This window comes from Prunus avium, chromosome 4, assembly GCF_965620075.1.
Source record: "Prunus avium chromosome 4, drPruAviu1.hap1.1, whole genome shotgun sequence".
NCBI lineage: Eukaryota > Viridiplantae > Streptophyta > Magnoliopsida > Rosales > Rosaceae > Prunus > Prunus avium.
This window is the reverse complement of record NC_142287.1, coordinates 32,368,034-32,390,046: the sequence shown is the minus strand read 5'-3', so window position 1 is coordinate 32,390,046 and position 22,013 is coordinate 32,368,034. Positions and strand designations below refer to the sequence as shown.

General features: G+C 36.9%; 2 protein-coding genes and 1 pseudogene across 2 annotated transcripts; 1 reads left to right on the top strand and 2 right to left on the bottom strand.

Moving 5' to 3' along the window:
* Positions 1–404: 404 nt before the first annotated feature.
* LOC110758631 (coatomer subunit alpha-1) lies at positions 405–6,246 on the top strand. Its single transcript, XM_021960539.2, has 4 exons — positions 405–818; positions 1,031–1,262; positions 1,685–2,179; positions 3,034–6,246. The coding sequence occupies exons 2-4, from the start codon at positions 1,055–1,057 to the stop codon at positions 5,982–5,984; spliced, it is 3,654 nt and encodes a 1,217-aa protein (XP_021816231.1). The 5' UTR covers positions 405–818; positions 1,031–1,054; the 3' UTR covers positions 5,985–6,246.
* Positions 6,247–6,482: 236 nt separating this feature from the next.
* On the bottom strand, positions 6,483–9,060 carry LOC110758626 (putative wall-associated receptor kinase-like 16 pseudogene; annotated as a pseudogene).
* A 3,739-nt stretch (positions 9,061–12,799) lies between these two features.
* On the bottom strand, positions 12,800–18,197 carry LOC110758630 (cyclic nucleotide-gated ion channel 1-like). The gene is made up of 7 exons (XM_021960535.2): positions 17,656–18,197; positions 17,017–17,461; positions 16,724–16,918; positions 16,201–16,502; positions 15,339–15,450; positions 13,738–13,995; positions 12,800–13,383 (listed from the first exon to the last, which is right to left on the bottom strand). Exons 1-7 carry the CDS (start codon positions 17,697–17,699, stop codon positions 12,949–12,951), a joined length of 1,791 nt encoding a protein of 596 aa, XP_021816227.1. The 5' UTR covers positions 17,700–18,197; the 3' UTR covers positions 12,800–12,948.
* Positions 18,198–22,013: the final 3,816 nt, after the last annotated feature.

Sequence of the window (22,013 nt, the reverse complement as noted above, 5' to 3'; positions counted from 1 at the left end):
AAACATTGCTCAAGATTTCTTAAGCCATCTCAAGATATGTATAGTTTTTCAATATGAGATATTGGGTCCTAATAACACAATTCTCTGAATAAACATAAAATAAACTAATTTTCATCATACCATTCTCGAGATTAAGTTCACACTAAAGAGGATGTAACCACGATGTGAGTTGCAAGTTTCATGTAGATAAAAATTACTTAACAAAGGCTATTACAACTTTGATAACTTTACACTTCAATAGTTCAAAGGAAGGCTTATAATTCAAGCTACTAGCTCTTCACCATGCACGATTAAAATTCAAAATAAGTGATTTATGTATAGAGAAATATCAATTTTCGTAGACCATTGCCCCTATAAAAGAAAAAGAAAAAGAAGCCTAAAAATCAGTTTTCAAGGAATTGAATTGAATAAAACGTGACCAGTGACCACCTTGTCCAAAAAACGAAAGACAAACCAAGAACGAACGAAAGTAAGAAAGAAATAAAAGAGCTTTGCTTGAAAACCCAAAACAGATCTGCAAGGTCACTGACCGCTTTGTAGTGACCTCTCTCTCTCTCTCTCTCTCTCTCTCTCTCTGGGCATTGCAATTTTGATGTATTTAGCCTTCATATGATTGAATCTCTGCATTCCCGGATCTGAGTCTCTCTCTCTCTTCCCCAATTTCTCTCACCTGCTGATTGGCTTCTGAGAAAAGAAGAGGAAATTTGTCTGGATCATTAGACGATTTGTTGGATTGCAGTGCATTATCATATCGTAAACAAATCCATCATCTCGTATCGCCGCTTTACTAATCAGCAATCCGCATTACCAGATCTGAGGTACATTTTCTCTCTTTCTTTCTTTGTACGTATCAGTTCAATTGCGAAATTCACCTCCCTTGATTGTTTGCTGAGAAAATAGATAAGAAAACAATGAATTGATTAGATTGAAAGTATTATCAATTGGTTAGCCTTGAGGCGTGATTTGTATTGCTGAATTGAGTTTCAATCAATTAAAGAGGTGTCGGTTGTTTGATCTTGATTTCAATCAGGGGGGCATTCAATTGTGTTTTGAGATGCTGACGAAATTCGAGACCAAGAGTAATCGAGTGAAGGGGCTGAGCTTTCACAGCAAGAGGCCATGGATCTTGGCCAGTCTCCACAGCGGTGTGATCCAGCTCTGGGATTACCGAATGGGCACTCTCATCGACCGTTTTGACGAGCACGATGGCCCTGTACGTGGTGTCCATTTCCACACCTCTCAGCCGCTTTTCGTCTCTGGAGGTACAACATCAAAATTCAAAATTTTTTGTTTTCTGTTGGTTCATTCCGTGTTAACATCTGAAAATTTCAGCACTTGATTTCTTGTTTTCACGGTGTGCTTAGATTCAATATGAAATTGGTATAATGCATGTTATTCTGCCATGTTAGTTTTGTGTAATATTATGCGTCACCTTCACATCACCCTTTGGATTCATTAGAAATGTTAGTTTATTAGATTCTTCGTTATGCCGTGTAGAAACAGTCAGATCTAGACTATTCACCCATATATTTCTTAATCTTAAATACGGTACCTGTGTTTTTCCAAGTTCTATCAAGCTGAGAAGAATTACTTGTTTGTAAGTTTTATTTTATTACATGATGGCGCTGCTGACTCCAAAGAGATCCTCGAAGGAAGTAATTTATTGTTTAAGCTTAAATGGCAGGGGATGATTACAAGATCAAGGTGTGGAATTACAAGCTGCATAGGTGTTTGTTTACACTTCTTGGACACCTTGATTACATACGCACCGTTCAATTCCATCATGAGTACCCATGGATTGTCAGTGCCAGCGATGATCAGACAATCAGAATATGGAATTGGCAGTCCCGAACTTGTATTTCTGTGCTCACTGGACACAACCATTACGTCATGTGTGCCTTATTCCATCCAAAGGAGGATCTTGTTGTCTCAGCATCCTTGGATCAAACTGTTCGTGTTTGGGATATTGGTGCCCTCAGGAAAAAGACGGTTGCCCCTGCAGATGACATCCTGCGCCTGAGTCAGATGAATGCAGATTTCTTTGGTGGAGTTGATGCTGTTGTGAAGTATGTCTTGGAAGGTCATGATCGGGGTGTTAATTGGGCATCATTCCATCCCACACTCCCTCTGATCGTCTCTGGAGCAGACGATCGACAAGTGAAACTTTGGCGAATGAATGGTATGCCTTTTTTCTTCTGTTTCAGGTGTCCTGTGAAATAAACATTCTAATAAGTATGCACCTCCAAAGATTTTTTTTAACAAGAAACAAAAATGTGTATGGATCTGCTTCTTGTTTTCAAGTATCAAAAGTAGGCGAGAATACTTGTATGAAATTTTGTTATTTAATTTTTCTTTTTTGTAAAAGCTAAATCCAACTCTGGTGAGAATTTTTAAATATAATTATTTATTTAATTATATATTATATTTTAAAAAGAAGTAATCCAATGTTCATGATGCCAAACACAACATATGTTAGGAAACTATGTGTTTAAAGACTAATTTTTTAGCTTTTAATCATCCTACTGAAGATCTGCCTTTCAGTTGCAAGTTGCAACCATGTACACGATATAGTAACCTCAAAAACACTTGACATTTTCTTTTATTTTCTCTTTTTCATTGGTAACCCATTGGGGGTAATTGTTTCATGTTGTTGAAGAGAGGGCAATAGATTAGCTTTTAGCTCCCAAATTGTCATTTAACTTAATTTTCTATTATTGTTCTGTCAAATACCAGACATCTGTAGGTAATTTTGTACATTCCTTTTATTAATAAAGCCTTGTTTCGTAAAAGTTAATTCATGGCCTGTTCAGTAGCACTGAAGAAAGCCACATAATTGCTTTTGTACATGTGCTTATATATTTCTTGGTAAATATTATGTGCATATACATTGGACGATTAAGCTCTTATTGGTCTAACTTTTAAAAGTAAAAAATAAAAACTCTTCTAGTGTGTGTGCTTTAGAAACAAGGAAATATTAGAGTTACAGAATTCTGTTTAGTAATAATAGTCACCTGTTGATCTTTCCAATTTCAGATACAAAGGCTTGGGAAGTGGACACCTTAAGGGGGCATATGAACAATGTATCATGTGTTTTATTCCATGCAAGGCAGGATATTATTGTGTCCAATTCAGAGGATAGAAGCATCCGAGTCTGGGATGCCACAAAACGGACTGGTCTTCAGACATTTCGTAGAGAGCATGATAGGTTCTGGATTCTTGCATCACATCCTGAAATGAACCTTTTGGCTGCTGGTCATGATAGTGGCATGATCGTCTTTAAATTGGAGAGAGAACGTCCTGCCTTTTCTGTTAGTGGTGATTCAATGTTCTATGTTAAAGATCGTTTTCTCCGCTTCTTTGAGTTCTCTACCCAGAGAGACACTCAGGTTATCCCTATTCGAAGGCCTGGTTCTTCCACCTTGAATCAAGGGGCTAGAACACTATCTTATAGCCCTACAGAAAATGCTGTTTTGATATGTTCAGAAACGGATGGGGGTTCTTATGAGCTATACATTATACCCAAAGATAGCTTTGGCCGGGGTGATATTGTGCAGGAGGCAAAAAGAGGAATTGGAGGACCAGCCGTGTTCGTGGCTAGAAATAGGTTTGCAGTGCTTGAAAAGAGCAGCAATCAAGTTATAGTTAAGAACCTTAAAAATGAGATTGTCAAGAAGAGTGCCCTACCTATTGTTGCTGATGCAATATTTTATGCTGGAACCGGAAACTTGCTTTGCAGGGCAGAGGACAGAGTTATTATTTTTGACCTGCAGCAGAGAATTATTCTTGGGGAGCTTCAAACTCCTTTCGTAAGGTATGTTGTTTGGTCAAACGATATGGAAAGCATTGCTTTGCTGAGCAAACATTCTATTGTGATAGCCAACAAGAAGCTTGTGCATCAGTGCACTCTCCATGAGACAATTCGTGTAAAGAGTGGAGCTTGGGATGACAATGGCGTTTTCATATATACAACCTTGAACCACATCAAATACTGCCTTCCCAATGGGGACAATGGAATCATCAGGACCCTAGATATTCCAGTATATATAACAAAAGTGTATGGAAGCACCATCCATTGCTTGGATCGAGATGGGAAGAACTGTGCCATTGTTGTTGATGCAACCGAATATGTTTTCAAGCTATCCTTACTGAAGAAGAGGTATGACCAGGTTATGAGCATGATTAAGAGCTCTGAGCTCTGTGGCCAGGCCATGATTGCATATCTACAGCAGAAAGGTTTCCCTGAGGTTGCCCTTCATTTTGTGAAGGATGAAAGGACTCGCTTCAACTTGGCACTAGGGAGTGGAAACATCCAGATTGCTGTTGCTTCTGCCAAGGAAATTGATGAGAAAGATCACTGGTATCGTTTGGGAGTGGAGGCCCTTCGCCAGGGTAATGCAGGCATTGTAGAATATGCGTATCAGAAGACAAAGAATTTTGAGAGGCTATCATTCCTCTATCTTGTGACTGGAAACTTGGATAAATTGTCCAAAATGCTGAAAATTGCTGAAGTCAAGAATGATGTGATGGGTCAATTCCACAATGCTCTATATTTGGGTGACATCAAAGAGCGTGTTAAGATATTGGAGAATGCTGGTCATTTACCCCTTGCTTATAGCACAGCTGTAGTTCATGGCCTCCATGATATTGCAGAACGTTTGGCAGCTGAACTGGGAGATAATGTTCCAATTTTACCCAAGGGGAAATCTCCATCTCTTTTGATGCCTCCAACCCCAATCATCTGTGGTGGAGATTGGCCCTTGTTGAGGGTCATGAGAGGAATATTTGAGGGTGGTCTTGATAATGTGGGCAGGAATGCAGAGGAAGAGTATGAAGAGGCTACAGATGCTGACTGGGGAGAGGATTTGGATATTGTTGACATGGAAAACATTCCAAATGGAGACATCAGTGCAGTGCTGGAGGATGAGGAAGAACATGAGGAAAATGAGGAGGGAGGATGGGATCTTGAAGATCTTGAACTTCCACCCGAGATTGATACTCCCAAAACTGCAAGTCATGCCCGTTCTTCTGTGTTTGTTGCCCCAACTCCTGGTATGCCTGTAAGTCAAATTTGGACCCAGAAGTCATCTCTTGCTGCTGAACATGCAGCGGCTGGGAATTTCGATATTGCAATGCGTTTGTTGAGCCGGCAGCTGGGTATAAAGAACTTTGCTCCCCTAAGACAATTGTTTCTTGACTTACACATGGGCAGTCATACCTATCTACGTGCCTTCTCATCAGCTCCTGTGATCTCTGTGGCTGTTGAGAGGGGATGGAGTGAGTCAGCTACTCCTAATGTTAGGGGTCCTCCTGCTCTTGTGTTTAAATTCTCAGAGCTGGAAGAGAAGCTTAAGGCGGGTTACAAGGCCACAACTACGGGGAAATTTACAGAGGCCTTACGACTTCTCCTTGGTATTCTGCATACTATTCCTTTGATCGTAGTTGATTCAAGGAGAGAGGTTGATGAAGTAAAAGAATTAATTATCATTGTGAAGGAGTATGTTCTGGGTTTGAAGATGGAGCTTAAGAGGAGAGAACTTAAGGACAATCCCGTTCGCCAACAGGAGCTAGCAGCATACTTCACCCACTGTAACCTTCAGATGCCTCACTTGAGACTTGCATTACTGAATGCCATGAGTGTTTGCTTTAAGGCTGGTAATCTCAACACAGCAGCCAACTTTGCCAGGAGACTTTTGGAGACCAATCCCACCACTGAAAACCATGCAAAGACTGCAAGACAAGTCCTCCAGGCTGCCGAGAAGAACATGAATGATGCAACCCAGCTAAATTACGATTTCAGAAACCCATTTGTGGTTTGTGGTGCAACATATGTGCCTATTTACCGTGGGCAGAAGGATGTTTCATGCCCGTACTGCAGTTCTCGGTTTGTTCTGGCCCAGGAAGGGCAGCTCTGTACTGTTTGTGATCTTGCAGTGGTTGGAGCGGATGCATCTGGGTTGCTCTGTTCTCCTACCCAGATAAGATGATCTCCTGCTGCTCAAGTAGGAGCAATTTTTCAACCTTCAGCTACACTACAACAACGGTTATGTTAGTTTCCTCATCTCCTTGAGCAGGGTTTCCATTTTAAACTAAGGGATTTGATTAGGTTGTGCTTCTCTTGTATTTCTATTTCAAATTTTATTGCAAGGTTCATGATAATGTTTTTCACTGTAATGAACAGGTTAAGGATTTTGATCTAGGTGATTCTTGTGTCTTTTGAGAATAAACAAATTAGATTGAGCTGGCAAATTAATTGCTTTTCCCGAAATGTATAACTTTGAAATTTCATATATTGTAGACAGCAACATTTTCCTGTTAAATTTTGTTCTCCAATTCCATCACGAGAAATGCAAGCTGAGCTGACAGGGTTTTAAATATACTGTGTTTTAATTTTATTTCATGGGTGCCTGAGTAGTTTTGTGTTAATCTTCACTCATTCTTCTTGTTACAATTTATTTTTCCACACAACTTTACAACGCAGTACATTGTAGTATGTACTCTGTATGCCCTTTTCTTAAATGAGGCACTGTCTCGAAATCAAAACAAACTAATATTGGTATGATTTCCTACATTACATCACTATTGACCAGTTGAGGAGCTATCGCCCGTTGTGTCGCATTAACATTTATTTCGATTCGCATGCTGTCGTACACAGTAGTTGCATCAGTAGTTGTACCGGTACTAGAACAATTGTCACCTCTTACAGAAGCCATTGAAGCTGACCCAAGCAAGTATTCAGTGTCCTCTGGGCCGAAATTGGCCTTTCCCCATGGATGCTTTGCCATAATCCTCATCCCCTCCAGCTCCATGGCTACGTGTTTCATGGTAGGCCTTTCCTCCCTTTTTACCCTTAAACATCTATTTGCAAGATCAGCCACTTCTTTAAGTGTCTCAATATTTCCCTCATTGACTATGTCTTCATCAAGAATTTGATTCAATCGACCCTCTTCCACTGAACAAACAAAGAAGCTCACTAGATTTCTCTCTGCCTCAGGCCTGGCAAAAGAAAGTGCCACTTTGCTTGTTAGTAGCTCTACAAGGACAACTCCGAAGCTATAGACATCACTCTTTTCTGTTAGATGGTTTGTATGGAAGTATTCAGGGTCCAAGTACCCTAGTGTTCCTTGCACTAAAGTAGTTATTTGAGCTTGATCTAGAGGAATCAACCGTGAAGCTCCGAAGTCAGACACTTTCGCTATGTAATTTTCATCTAATAGTACATTCGTCGTTTTCACATCTCGGTGTATGATTGGCATGGAAGTGGAGGAGTGTAAGTATGCCAGTGCTCCTGCAGTTTCTGCGGCTATCTTCAGCCGCAGCTCCCATGGAAGTAAAGATTCTCCGCATTTGTTGTGAATATGCTCCGACAAAGTCCCGTTGATGAAGAACTCGTAAACCAACAATGGCATCGGCGTCTCTAAACAACAACCTAACAGCCTCACCACATTCCTATGGTTGATTTGAGAAAGAACAATCACCTCGTTAACAAATTGCTCATTCTGAGCGGGGGCACAAATCTTGGACTTTTTTATGGCAACCACCTTGTCATCTTCTAGTATTCCTTTGTACACTGTTCCATATCCTCCTTCACCAAGGACTCTGCTTTCATGGTAATTGTTTGTAGCCTTCTCGAGTTCTTCCGCTGTAAAAATTTTCGTTGTCTCCACAGATCCTCCGCGACTAGCGAGTTGTTGCTGCAACAACAAGCCACCATTTTCTTGAAAGTATTTTTCTTTGAGTTTGATGAACCTCCTTTTCTTCTTTCCCCAGTAAGTCCATGAACTTCCAACCAGCAAAACCAACAAGGCTACTGTCGTAGCTGCAAATCACAACCAGATTTGATTTCATAAGTATTTTGTATAATAATCTACTTGAATAAATATAGGATGCATTTTAACAGTTCACCAGATGTGCATACCCAATGAAATAGTAAGCAAGCGAATGCCCTTAAAAAGATTGCTGGGGTTGTCTTTGCTGCAACCTGTTCCAGCTTTCATTCCATCGCCTTTGAAACCTTTTGGACATACACAAGAATAATTTCCAAGTACGTTTACACACGCTCCTGCACTGCAGGGGTTTGAAATCTAGCTCATCGGTATCTGAAACGAACAGAGGATCTATTTCCATTAGCAAACACATATTTAAGGCTCATAATTATCAAATTAGATGTATATAAGAGATCATAATCAGTACCTTGACAACCGTCTGGGAGGTATGGATTTCCTTCATAACCTGGCAAGCATTCACAAAAATAACCAGACAGATTGTGGGGGTTGACACATGTGCTGTTTCACTTGCATGCATAATCCTGCCGATGTTGAGCTGCATCACATGGTTCATCCCCAATTGCCCAGTTGAGAACCATCGGAAGCCGGCTTATAGATTTCAGTTCTTGGAAACTTTTACTAGAGAATGTGAACTGGCCTTCTTCCACAATGAAGGAGTAGCTGCAGGGGTTGAAGTCCCATATAAATGTATGATTGTAGTAGCTACTCATTGTCACGGTACGCATTTGAAGTCCACTTGGGATTGAAGTTTGGCAGCACCCAATGCCAGAGCAAGACTCACTAATGCTTCCAAGGCTCTCACAGAAGGTCATGCACCCTGTTATGTACTTTTCTTTGCCCCGAACACCTTCGAAGATTGTGTAAGTGTCACAACCAACGGCAATGAACTTGTTTTTGGTGCCGGAGATTGTGTAAGGAGGGAAAAGCTTGAGCCTTGGGGTGTTGCTGAGTTTTGTGTTTAAAGAACCATCTTGGTCATAGCAATCCCTGGCTACAAATTGCATTATTTGTAACTCACCATTAAGGGATAAGTTGGAAATTGGGATCCCAGTTCCATTGAAATATGGTGTTGGGGTTTGGTTGGTTTCATTACAATCAATGAAAAACTCATCTCTGAGGTAACAGCCTTTAGCCATGCCAAATGGAAATGGAATTGACAAATTTCCACATTGGTTTGGGCAGCCAGGCAAGGCTTGAGCTTCTGCAGCTGCTAATACAACCAATCCCACTAAGAAGAGTTGCAGAATAATCCCATGTAAGGCCATCCAATCCAATCAAAGCCAGTGTGTTTCAAGAGGAATGTATCTTCCTCCTCCTCAGTACTAATTTGTACGCTCTACTTTTCCAGTCCAAGTTGAAGTTTTCTAAGCCGGCTCTAATTCTTGTTTACCGGTTCACATTCCAAACAAGATGATGACAAAACAAGGACCCATGTCCTTTTATTATGTGACAAAGCCATGACAAATCTACACCAATAATAAAAAAGAAAGCATTTACATGTTTTTGTTTGTTTTGGGCCGGCCAAAAATCAAATATGTGTACTTGATCCTGACTTCAAATTGGTTTTTTTATTTGTTTTTTGTTAATCACATGGAGAAGGCTTGGCTAATCACTAAGGTAAATCTTGTTATTGATCTATTTGAAAACTTCATTTTAAATTTTGTGGGGGATAAGATTGATTCTCTGGGCTCCAACTTCCAATTATGTAACTTACCTTCTTAGTGAAGTTTTATCTGTCTCCGGTCCAATAGAAGGATACAAGAAGGTAGGCTCATAAACTTAAATATGTACTGGTAAATGGAATCTTGATCTCTAGTAGCTACTAAAAATTAGTGGAAGATTTATTCCTTCTGTTTAAGCTATCTTCTTTGAATTTAGTTTTAGATACCTCCTTAATTATGCCCTCATTTAAAGTTTTCTATTTCAAGATTGGGTCGCATTTATCTTAGGGAAACATATACTTAACTATGTCCTGGTGACGCGTTTTAGGCATCTAAAAGTTTATTCCAAGAGTTGCCATAGGGTACATCAAAGGGGAAGAACATTACATGAAGTGTCATGTCTTAATTCCAAATAATAGTGTACACATACAGTTGAGTTAAAAGTGTTTAAACTTCGTTTCTGCTATAATGTATTTGATGTTTGTGTATACATGGATTGACATACATTTGATTTCTAATGATGGTATTGCTATTATGTATTTGATGTTTGGGATTAATTGACCACAAGATGCCAAGCTTTTCTTTCTTTCTTTATGCACTCATGTTAAAACCCTCGTTTCAAGCTCCTCTAGTGTTCTTAATCACTTGCAGAAAGCTTGGCTAATATCTAAGGTAGATTTTATTATTGATCCATTTAAAAACTTCATTTTAAATTTTATGGGGCTTAGATTGATTGTCTGGGCTCCAGCCTCCAATTATGAGTTTGAATTTCAGTTAAACACTTCGTTTGCATGTATATATGGAAGTTACCTTCTTAGTGGGTTTTTATCTGTGTATGGTCCAATAGAAGGATACAAGAAGTTAGGGTTATAATCTTAAATATGGTATGGGAAGTGGATATTGATCCGTATTAACTACTAAAGTTTAGTGGTAGAATTATTCCTTATGTTTAACCTATCGTCTATGAATTTAGTTTTTGATACTTCCTTAATTATCTTAGAGGAACAAAAACACTGGTATTGCAGTGAGGAAAACATATATATACTTAACCATATATGATTGAGTTGAACATGTTTAAACTTCACTTCTGCTATCTTCCCTGAGTCGTGCTACAATGCGTTTGATGTTCATGTGCCCACACATTGACTTTATTTTTTGCTTTCCAATGGTCGTATTGTTTAGCAGGCAAATCCCTTGGAGAACAATGTCATTCATATAAACAATCAATGCAGTAAGTTTTCCTTTATCACGCATCAAGAACAATGTGTGATCTGAATTACTCTGTGTATATCCAAAATTCTTCATAGATTTAGTAAATCTGCCAAACCATGCCCTGTGAGATTATTTTAACCCATACAATGACTTTCTGAGCTTGTAAACTTGATTCTTCTTGTCAGGAGCTGAATTACATCATAGATTTAGGAAACTTTGTTTGTCGTTCTTGTTGTTTATTTGGAAACTACCCTCGTAAGTTTAACTCTAGTAGGAGGCCATGTGAAATTTGTGTGTGCCTTATCTTGTGTGTGCTGCCAATTGAGATTAATAGTTTGTCGTCTTTTACAGGTGTTATTTTGGTAAAAGTCCATTTTACTGGGGAGACTTTGCCGAATTTTCAGTAGAGGTCTCAACCCATTTTTCTTAAAAGTTTGGGAGAGATGTGTAAAGTTAGTAGTGGGTCCGACATTGTTCGGGTGTCGGTCGGATAACAGGATTCGACACGAGTTTCAAGGGGGAATTCGGGTCGGGTCCTGTCATCTTTTTACAAGAAATTGATATAACTAAATTAAGTGACATATAATCACACAGCCAAATTTCACATTATTAATAATAATGCATGAATGCTCTTCATCTACTCCCATTAATTCATATAACTGGACAAGCAAACCTGCATGTCCCATACCATGATTATACCATTTGATCCCGAATGCTCATTTATATGAACTATTCCCCATCTCATTCATCCCATAAATCCCTTTTTGTTAGTCATTTTGCCTAACTCTCTATCGCTAGTCCCGTATCACCCAATAAAAACCATGTGTACTATGGGATCCTTAAGATCTGGTACCTGCTAAGAGTTAGACTCAACTACACAAAAGATCATTTCCATTACCCTATTTTTCCATCATTATTTTCTCAACCCAACAATTCCAACCAATTTCCATGACATGATATAATTATGTCTTTCACATATCCTATTTATCTCACAACAATGTAACCATTTACAATATCACAAATGTATATATAATTATGTCAACACTGTTCAAATAGTAAAAGAATATGTAAACACCCAATACAAGGAATGTCAACTAAACTATAATACCATGCATAATATAATGTGCACGAAATTTAATTAAATCAATCTCTGTAAAAGGCCCCCAAGAAATCCCTACCTTGACACCAAAGTTTTTGGTAGAAATATTAGGTGTTTCCCAATTTTCCATCGCATTCACAAACCCAATCTTCTATTTCCCTCCAATACTTCCTTCTTCTATCTACCTCTCTTACTATCTTTCATTCTTTTTATTTTATTTTCTCTCCATTTTTTTTTCTCTTCGCGTGTATTTCTATGCAAGTTCTTGATGTAGAAGGTTTCCTATTTAAACAACAAAAGAGGCGGCAATCCAATGTTTACCTATTGGCTGGTAACAACTTGTTATCCAAGTAAAGAAATTCATACTCTAATATTAATAGTAGCCACTTGTAAGTTATTTACGAAATTTGCATGTGGTAAAGCCACCTCCTGCTTTCATTATTATAAACTAAATAGAAAAAAAAATATTCAATTAATATATATATATATATATATATATATATATATATATATATATATATATATACACACGATATTTCACAATAATGTACAATTTTATTTGTCAATTTGTGTATATAATTCACTAGTTATTAAATATAATTGATCAGTCGTTTAATTTTGTATATATCTTTGATTTGATCACTGAAAGACAAAATGTAAAACCGGAAATAAAGGAAAAAATAAAGATTGCAATAGAAGCAATTGGTTTCTTAGAGAATGACTGCATTATTAATATGAAATGAAATTCGAGATGTGATTGCCGTTGGGAAGACTTGTTCTTTTTAAATTAAAAAAAGCGTATTTAGACAAAGTTGCTTGATGCGTACAATTTTTCTTGGATTAATCCTATTCCTATAAACAACAACTTGTCATAAATCAATTTAGTTTAGTAAGTTGCATTATTATTATCCTCTTCATTTATTGAATTAAGTTGACCAAGTTACCCCGGGGTAAGTGACTGCATTATTATTGATTTATGTAATTAAATTAAAAAGCATGCAAACCTTGCAATATAAACCTCAAACTGTTTACGACATACAAGATTTAATTTCAAGTTGATGTTCTTCTTCCTTCTTTATGGAAGCAGTTTACGGCATAAGTACGATACAAGCACTCAAAAACACAAGTAAATAAAAACTGGATATCCGTACATAATGTCCAGGACCAGCCGCTGTAGAAGTTGCGAGGGAGATCAAGGGCCTATGTTTAACTTCCACAACTGTTTGGATTTGGAGACTACCTTTAGCAAGTCCTGGGCTGAGAGAACAAAGCCTTCTACTTTTGTATGACATTTCACATATTCGTTGCTGGTAGGAAGGTTGTCAATCCCAGTTTTCTCGGGCGATGCCCACGTCAGAAGCTCTTCTCCATAAACACCACCTTTCCCAAGTTGCTTGGTGGCCATTGATGGGGCAGCACCAGAATCTTTTGTTGTTTCTTCACCAGGTGTAAGGCTAGGAATAGGAGTTATGCTGTAGGTCAATACAGTGCCTTTTATAATGAGAAGCATGCGGTCAATTGGGTGCTCCTTTGGAAATATGATGTGATCTACCGCGTACGTCACTGGCTTCAGACAGTCGCACATCATTTTCAGCACACTGTCATCCATAAGTTGAAGGAGATCAACCTGTACATTTAAAATTGATCGATGTTTAAACACAAAGCGAGATTCCTTCATCTATATAAGTTCAACGATATAAATTAATTCGTTGTAAATTGGACTAATGTCCTGGTTTCTGTTTAGTAAATTTATTAAGTGTTGGATCTTAATAGGATAACAATCCAATATATTAAAAGTCTCATATAAGAACTGCCTTTGTCTCAATCTAATCCAAACTGAACCATCAAATGATGCGTACGAGTGATGGAAGGCCAAGGCAACTCATGTACTTCTTAGGTAGTCAAAATTTTCTTTTCTAATAAATAATATACATACAAATATTTGAGAGAGAGAGAGAGAGAGAGAGAGAGAGAGAGAGACCTCTTTTAGAATTTTCATGCAGAGAAAATGCTTTAGGAATTTTTGCATATAACCGGGAACAACATTGAATAGATTCTCCAAAACAGCATCTTTGTCCCCTTCCAGGTGTCTGTCGCTTCTTTTTATCATTTTCCTGATTTCCTTCCTTTTATCATCAGGAATGGCATTTTTCTCCATCCACATGTCTGTCGCTTCTTTTTTAAATTCAATCTTCTTCCTAATTTCCTCAGATTGTGTGGTTCTCATCTGAATGAATGTCTGAAGGTACATTTAAGCACAAATAGTAAATTACAAGTGTATATCAATGATCCGAACATCTAACTTTTAAGTATTGCTACAGAAAAAATTTATGTAAAAAATCACTTAATTTCAAAACCATTTGACCAATGAATTAATAATTATCATTTTAGTGTTTTCTTAAAGCATTGTGTTTGTTTATTCTGTTAGTCCAAACTTGATGCCTCAGTGGTTTTCAAGGTCTAATTTTTTAAGAAGGACGAAGGCAGACATCTCAAATAGTTGAAATAAAATTCTTAGTGAACCTCAGTGGCGAAGCCAGGATTTCATGTGTGTGGGGGCCTCTTACAAATTATAAAGAATCAAAAATTCGAACTCACAATACATACGAAAAATAGTATGTATATATATATCACATATGTCAAGAATTATATTGCTTATTGGTTGCAATCATAATTGTCCTCAACAAAGGGATAGAAAAATACATTCTGAGCAAGAAAAATTGCAAGAGATAGACAAATAGTAGCGATTTAGCAAATATCTTTAAAGCTTTTTCCCCCATTAAACCAATAGAAAGAAAAAAATCAAAATTTCACAAACTGAAAAAAACCTTAGGTCCCTTCATGCATTCATATCATATATGAAAAAATGTTTTATGTAAAAATATTGACTAAGTATGAAAAATAGTTTTTCGGAATAATCATTTTCTCAAGATAATTTTTGGCGGCTTTTATTCCTTACACATCAAATAAGAAAACTTGATTTTATGGGATTTTAGTATGAAGTATATATTAACTTAATGAGCCATCATTTTTAGCCTAAATCGTATTTTGCACTAAAACCGATTTTTCATATTTTGATTTGGTGGGAATGTGATTTTTTAGTATTTTTATTTGAATCCAAATAGGGGGTACTTCCTTATTTACATTGTAAACTTAAGTAAATGGAGTAATATAAAAATAAATGAAAGTAAAAGGAGAAAGACATTTACTTAAATGTTGAAAATGAAAATAAGGTAATTTGTACACTTGGAGTGCACCACTACCAGCTGAGTACATGAGAAATTTGAAGTACCTCCTTGTGCATTAATAGATCCTCCACAACACATGTGGGTACATATCAAAACATAAAGTATTTGAAATAATATACATATACAAATACATAACAGTATATTAAATTTAAAATATTAAAAAATTGAGTGGGGGCCTGTGACCACACTGGTCCCAGTGTGGCTCCGCCCCTAGTGAACCTCACAACGTTATTTCAAATTGATGTACATTTACGTAAGATAGACGTTCGCCCCTGAAGCTGAAGTAAAGTAAAGTAAACTAAATAGATATCTAAGAGAGAGATTTATTACTAACCTGAACATTTCCAATGAGATATACAAATAATAGCAAGCCAGTGATAGAAATTTGAATTGCAAACAAGTTTTCCCACAGAGAACTACTTGTCGCGAGATTCGTGCCAAAGTTGCTGCAAAAAGTAAGTGAAGGACCAAGCAAAATGTGAGATACGTACTAATGAATGGCAGAAGAAAGTAGTTATAAAAGTAAAACTTATTTGGTTCTCTAACAGTTATTTCCTTCTTCTATTTTTCCTATTAAGCTTTTGTATGATCAGAGGAATGGGGGATTCCTAAAAGGATCCTCCTTGTAAGTTTTGTTACCACATAAAAGGAAAAGTAGTCATATTTAATATATATCATATACAATAGGAGTAATTAAAGAAGATTTACAATAGGAATCATATTATGTTGAAGACTTTTTTTTTATGAGATATTTAGTTATATATCCATTTTTAGCATTAGTGATATAAATAAACCTTACACCATTTAATATTTATAAACAAACACTAAATGACAGATGGCCCTATTAAATTTAATTTTGATTATTAAATTACTTTGATGCCCTATTGAGGGTTTTGAATTTTTGTATGAAGTTTTGGGGGTTGGGCTTGTTTTAAGAAATCGATGGCATTTTGATAATTTATAGGAAATTTGAAGCCTCTTTCTTATGTTGTAAATGGATTTTTTGGTGTGTTATTACAGTCCATTTTATGTTGAATTTTTTTAATAATTGGGCCCCTATATTTGATATAATAGTGACCAAATGGTGATTAAGGACATACAAACAAATTGTTAGTATAAAAAATATATATTTGATTAATAGAGGATACAAAATAAAATAGTGAAATTTTAAAATAGATATAAATGTGCAAGCAAACCTCAAATTTCTCAGACCCCACCAGAAGGAGTAGCATAACTTTGTTGGAAAATGTTTATTCCCCGCAATACCAGACTTAAGGGAATCAAGAAATATTCCATACTTAAACGGCTCTGTAGCATTGTATGGAACATCTATGTTGCAATGTTCATCAAAAAATGTAATATTTGGTTGGGCAGAATTGTCATGATCACAATAAAAGGTACTCATGCATCTCTCGGGATCTATTTGATTTTGACAAGCCTGGTGCCAACAGAGGGTCTCTCGTTCAATGGAATAGAAGTACCAAAAGGCTCCAATAACCTATGACAACATAATTAATTAATTGATAGGTCTAAGCATTAATCATCGATATGATAATTTATTGAGAGAGAAATTGTATTGACACCTAGACTCACTCTAGGTCATCAATAGTCACTTTCCAATCATGCGTTTATTGTAAATCAAACTAAGCTTCATCAAGCATTTATCAATTACCAAAATAAGTCCGTAGTAAAATGAAAAAATATGGAAGTGAAACTCACATGGCTAGCAAGAATGTATAAAAAGAAATTGAATATAGCTTTGATCGGTATTCTGATGGTCCTTGTAAGTTCGGAAGAAGCTAAGATAATTCGATAAATTCTTGGCAGATATTGGATGAGAAGAAAAAAGTTGACAACCTTTCTCGGTTCTGAATATCCCGACCACCACATTTTGAAAAAAACTTTCATTAGAAGCTGCACAAAAGAATAATAGTAATGGGTTAGAAGTCCGTAGTAATTAAAGCTGTCTACAGCTCATAATTTACACCAAAAATTTGCGTTTCTCTTATTACTTGTGGCATGGGAAAAGCAGAGAGAAGGTCAGTCACCAAAGGACGCCACGTCAAATCCCGAGCGAAAATCTTAGCAAATGGAATTATCTCATCTCTTCTTATTAACGTCGGTTGCCAATCCTTTTGCCAGTCCGACTTCCTTCCGTTGATCTCCTTGTAGGCTTGATTAAGCCCTTCATAGATTTGATATCCAATATCCACCACGAAAGTGATATCCGTTAGAGATCGCAAAATCAGAGCCACATCCCACAACCTTTTGTCCATTCCAAGGCATCTCTTTCCCTCATCGATGAATGGAATGTATAAGAACAAGGGATCTAGGGAAATTGCAATAACACATGAAATTACAATCATCTTGTTCCAGAATGAATCTGAAAGACATTTCTTTCTTAAAAGTTCTTTAACTTTGGATGGGAGACATCGTGCCAGTTTACCTGGTGCGTCGCTAATTAAAAGAAAAGTGCAATCAGAAAATTGAGGTAAGTCCAGACTTAACAAATTAGAGTATATCTAACCCAACATCAAATGACAAGTCAATTAAAATATATTACGATATCGTAGAAAGTGAGATGATACTCAGCGGGGCACGCCAAATAATCATCTTATATTATCAAACGGCTACATCTTGCAAAAACTAACCTTATGGTTTTGGTCAGATGATCATCACGGCGCTGTAAAGACATAACGTCGATAGTGAGGGAGAAGCCTTTGAACCTAAGTGCTTTAGATACTATTATACAGAAGCCTTTGAACGTAGATAGTGAGGGAGAGAGATTACATATATATTTATTTCATCAGCAAAGGCAGAACTACATGATAAAATATTTGGTTTGGTGCAAATTTTATAAGGTATTTCCTACTCCCACGAATATTAGCCCACCATTTTTGAAGTAGCTCACAAAGTCACACACTGACTGCATATATATATTAATATAAGTTGTCTTTTATTACTTTTTGGTTTGGAGGCCACGCGAGTGCCTCTTGTATTGTCTGGTTGGTGTTATAAACTCAGTCATTTCTCTCAATTTTGTATTGTTTCGTTGTTTTTTCATTACCTTTCCCTTCACTTATCTTTTTTTTTTGGGAACCATTGTTTTCTATATCCAGTTCTCTTTTTGGATATGTTACTCCTACAAATTGTACTTTTGTTTATGTTTCTGCTTCCCACAGTTTTTGTTTCTAATTCCCACTTGGTTCTCTCACTATATCAATTAGCATAAAAATAAAAATAAAAAGGTTCTCATTGTTTATATAGAACTCCCATACCACAACAAAAAACAAACAAAAAAAACAAAACAAAAATTAGCACACCCCCAAAAAAATTTATGGTTCCGCCATTGTTCATCAGGAAATTAAGCTTCAACTGATAAAAACACTTACCACGCAATTGCAAGAAGATAAGAGGATAGGGATGATCTTTTTGTCCTTTTTCCTTTTTTTTGTTTTCTCTCTTAATTGGGTCAATAAAACTTCATCAGATGAAGAGAATAAGGATGATCTGTGAGAAAAAGCTGTGGGCTTACTGAGAAGAGTGGGTTATTCTGCTTGTGTTGTGAAAAAAAGCTGTGGGCTAATGGTTGACCCAGACTTTCGTTTATCCGTGTGCATCATGTGTTGTTTCAAACTTTGAATACTAATAGTATTGACACATTGTCCGGACAACTCCAACTCGGCGGCTAAATTCTCTACAAAATTACAAAATAAGTGAATTTGGTGGGATCTCTATCTTTTTTTTTAATATAGGATTTAGGATTTTTCTTTTTTAATATAAGTTTTGGACTTTAAGTATGTATTGAATGGGCTATGTGGGGCCTTTATTTAGGAAGGACTTTAAAATAATTAAAAATTGTGAATTTAAATGGGACTATACGGACGGCTGAAGGTTTTTTTTTGTAAGTGTGGGGAGCTGCCCACAGTTGTCTTGTCTTTGATTGGGTCGGCGGCCGCCAGTGTACTAACTAGGCAATTTCGTGAAGTTTATAAACAGGGGCATTGACTGACCAAGACTTTTGTTTTCCGAAAACACGACCTAGAACTAATTGATTACTGACAAGACCTCTTTTCGCAACATTTATAAAAATAAAATAAAAAAACTACCAAACATTTCAGCAACCACCCAATAAAATAAAACTACCCAATAAAATAAAATAAACAGGGGCATTGACTGACCAAGACTTTGTTTTTCTTCTTCAGCAGCCACCCAACATTTCTTCTGGTTTTTTTATATTTATTATTTCTTTATAACATGTTTATTATAATAATAATTATTATTACTATTATTTCTGATTTGACTATCTCTGTATTTGTATGATTAGCAAACTCGAATAGGAAGAGACTGTGTGGCTCGAGGTATGATCAATTATTATTTGTTTGTTTAATTGATAATTTAATATTGATTTTTGTATCATCTCACCATTTCTTGGTCCATATCTTCCACGCCAACCATATGTATGTTCACGATTGATTTTGACTGGACCAACTAGTACTGGAGATAGAATGCTTATCTAAAAGCTGAATATATTATTTCACAATTGATCTACCTTTTGTTTTTATATTGCGGAGTTAAATAATTCACATGGTGCTCCATTAGTACAAATTTGTCCATTGCAATAATGTTGTCACTAAGTCAATGGAACATCCAAGAACAAATTCAATTATAATCCATGAACATAAAGCTTGATAGTTTATGCATCACTTTACGTTTTCATTCTGTGTTTGGTTACTTAGAAACTTTAGGAAAGGAAAACAATTTGTAGAACGAATTAAGAATAAAGGAAGTGCTAGCAAGCCAAGGCCAATTCTATTCTATGAGAGCACTTTCAGCGCTAGGCATTAACCCGGGCAAAAGGCCCCCCGAAGCCCAGTTTCGCACTCCAGCGCAGCACCTGCAACCCGGGCAAGCCTTGGGTCCCACCAACCCTGGCAAGCCCAAGGGCAGATCTTGACTGGGCTGTTGCCCTCGGGCTGCTAACGTCAGCAGCTGATTTTCAATCTTTTTTAACTGTTGGACCCACCAGCCCACATTGCCCAATGGTTACAAGCCATGTGGCTTCTCCTGGAGCCTCCAATCAAAAAATCTTGCACAATCCAACGGTTGTCCAATTTTTGGCTAAAAAAAATTGAAAAAATATCAAAAAATTCTTGAAATTTTTTCTATACATACCTACCAATATTATTCACTTTCCAAAATTTTATTAACTAAAAATTTCAAAATTTTATCCGAAAATGTTATCTTGATTTTTAAGTGAGGATTTTACGATAAATATTAACACTTGGGAATTGAAAATCTTATCCGAAAAGCTTATCAAAATCAATGGTTTAAGTATAAAAAATAAAAAAAAAATTTAAGTGAATAGTAATTGCCTTATACTTGCCCTAGACTTAGCCCTCATGGGTGGAATCACAAATGGCAAGGCTGACACTATTTACGTGAATAGTGTCAGCCCTTGCCCTAGACTTAGCCCTTGTGGGTGGAGATGCTCTTACTAGTAGAAAAATCTCATGATAAAAAAGAAAGAAAAAAAAAGGCATAAGAGCAGCTCCAGCGGACATTCTAGCCAGAGGATGAGGGGAGAAAAAAAAAACCCAGTTCCAGCGTACAGCCCAAGCCCGAGTTGGGAGTGGGACCCACAAAGTCGGGCTGGCCCTCAGGCCAGTTCAACCCGAGCTCAAGCCCGAGGGTTGGTGCTGACATCATCACTACAGTGCCGCTACAGTGCCCACGTGCTACAGTGCTACGCGCTACAGTGCCACTAAAGTCCACGTGTCGCGCTCTGGGCTCTCCGATCAAATTTTTTTCTCCAATCCAACGGCAGCCAATTTTTGTGCAAAAAAAAATGAATTTTTTTTTAAAAAATACCAAAAAATTACTGATTTTTTTCTTCTATAAATACCAAAATTTTATCCAATTAAGATATGAATTTTATAATAAATATTGACACGTACGAATCCAAAAATCTTATCTGAAAATATTATCCAAATTAATTGTTTAGGTAAACAAATTACCCTTAACCCAAGGGTAAATTCATAATTTCATTTAATTAAATTAAAATAGGAATGAATTTGGAGTCAGGGTGTTACAATGGGTCTAATTCTTAGCTCGGAACTAAAATCTGCAGTTTGCACGATTTGCCCTTGCCCGCACGTCGCTTCAGCTCCTCTTTAATTACTTTCCTCATATGTTCTACATCAGTTGGGCTGTATAAGGAGAACCACGACATCCTTAATACCCCATTTAGCATTACCTTATATATGTTGTTACCACTGAAATTGGTACTTAGGTGACGAGGGGTAAATTTAAAAGATATTCAACCAAGAACGCAACAAACTTCACACACTCTAGACCTTGACCAAATACTCTTATGACTAGTCAACTGTCAGATATGAATTATACCAAATAATAACATACAGAGCATACCAAGATGTACCTGCAAGCCTAGAGAATTACTAGTGACAACCTAGGCACTCAGAAGGACCCGTCAATCTAGGCATCCCCTGTGCTAGCAACAACTATGGTGAAAGTGTGTGAAGACAGCATAATCAAGCAAACACCAAACAACAGAAAAAGATGACTAGTCAACCGCACAAACCCAGATGACTAGTCAACTATCAAGAACACAAACCCAGAAAATTTACAGAGATGGAAACCAGAAAATGTTCACCCAGAAACCCACCATTGGGAAAAACTGGAGGTCATCAACCGACCAGGCAATCCACTAAGCAATAAGATTCTTACAAAGAACACTAGCAAGCTCAAGAAATTCCTAGGTCTATTTAGGAAGATGAGCTATACCTCATTTGTGCAATCTTCTTCTCCAACTTAGCAAAGCTTGAAGCTCAGTTCTTCATGACAATGGTAGCTCCTTCTCCAGCTCTTTCATCCCATGGCACTAGCTTGCAAGCTCTAACTCAGACAGAAATGAAAGTTGGATTCATGGAGAAAATAACCAATTTCTTCAAGAAACCATACTCTTGAAGAAATCAATCTTGAATCTGAC

Coding starts and splice junctions, on each gene's coding strand:
- LOC110758631 (XM_021960539.2), top strand. CDS start 1,055: ATGCTGACGAAATTCGAGACCAAGAGTAATCGAGTGAAGGGGCTGAGC. Junction 1,263..1,684: donor GCCGCTTTTCGTCTCTGGAG/GTACAACATCAA, acceptor CTTAAATGGCAG/GGGATGATTACAAGATCAAG. Junction 2,180..3,033: donor GAAACTTTGGCGAATGAATG/GTATGCCTTTTT, acceptor TTCCAATTTCAG/ATACAAAGGCTTGGGAAGTG.
- LOC110758630 (XM_021960535.2), bottom strand. CDS start 17,699: ATGTCTTTACAGCGCCGTGATGATCATCTGACCAAAACCATAAG. Junction 16,919..17,016: donor CTGCTTTTCCCATGCCACAA/GTAATAAGAGAA, acceptor TCTTTTGTGCAG/CTTCTAATGAAAGTTTTTTT. Junction 15,451..16,200: donor TGGGGTCTGAGAAATTTGAG/GTTTGCTTGCAC, acceptor TACTTTTTGCAG/CAACTTTGGCACGAATCTCG.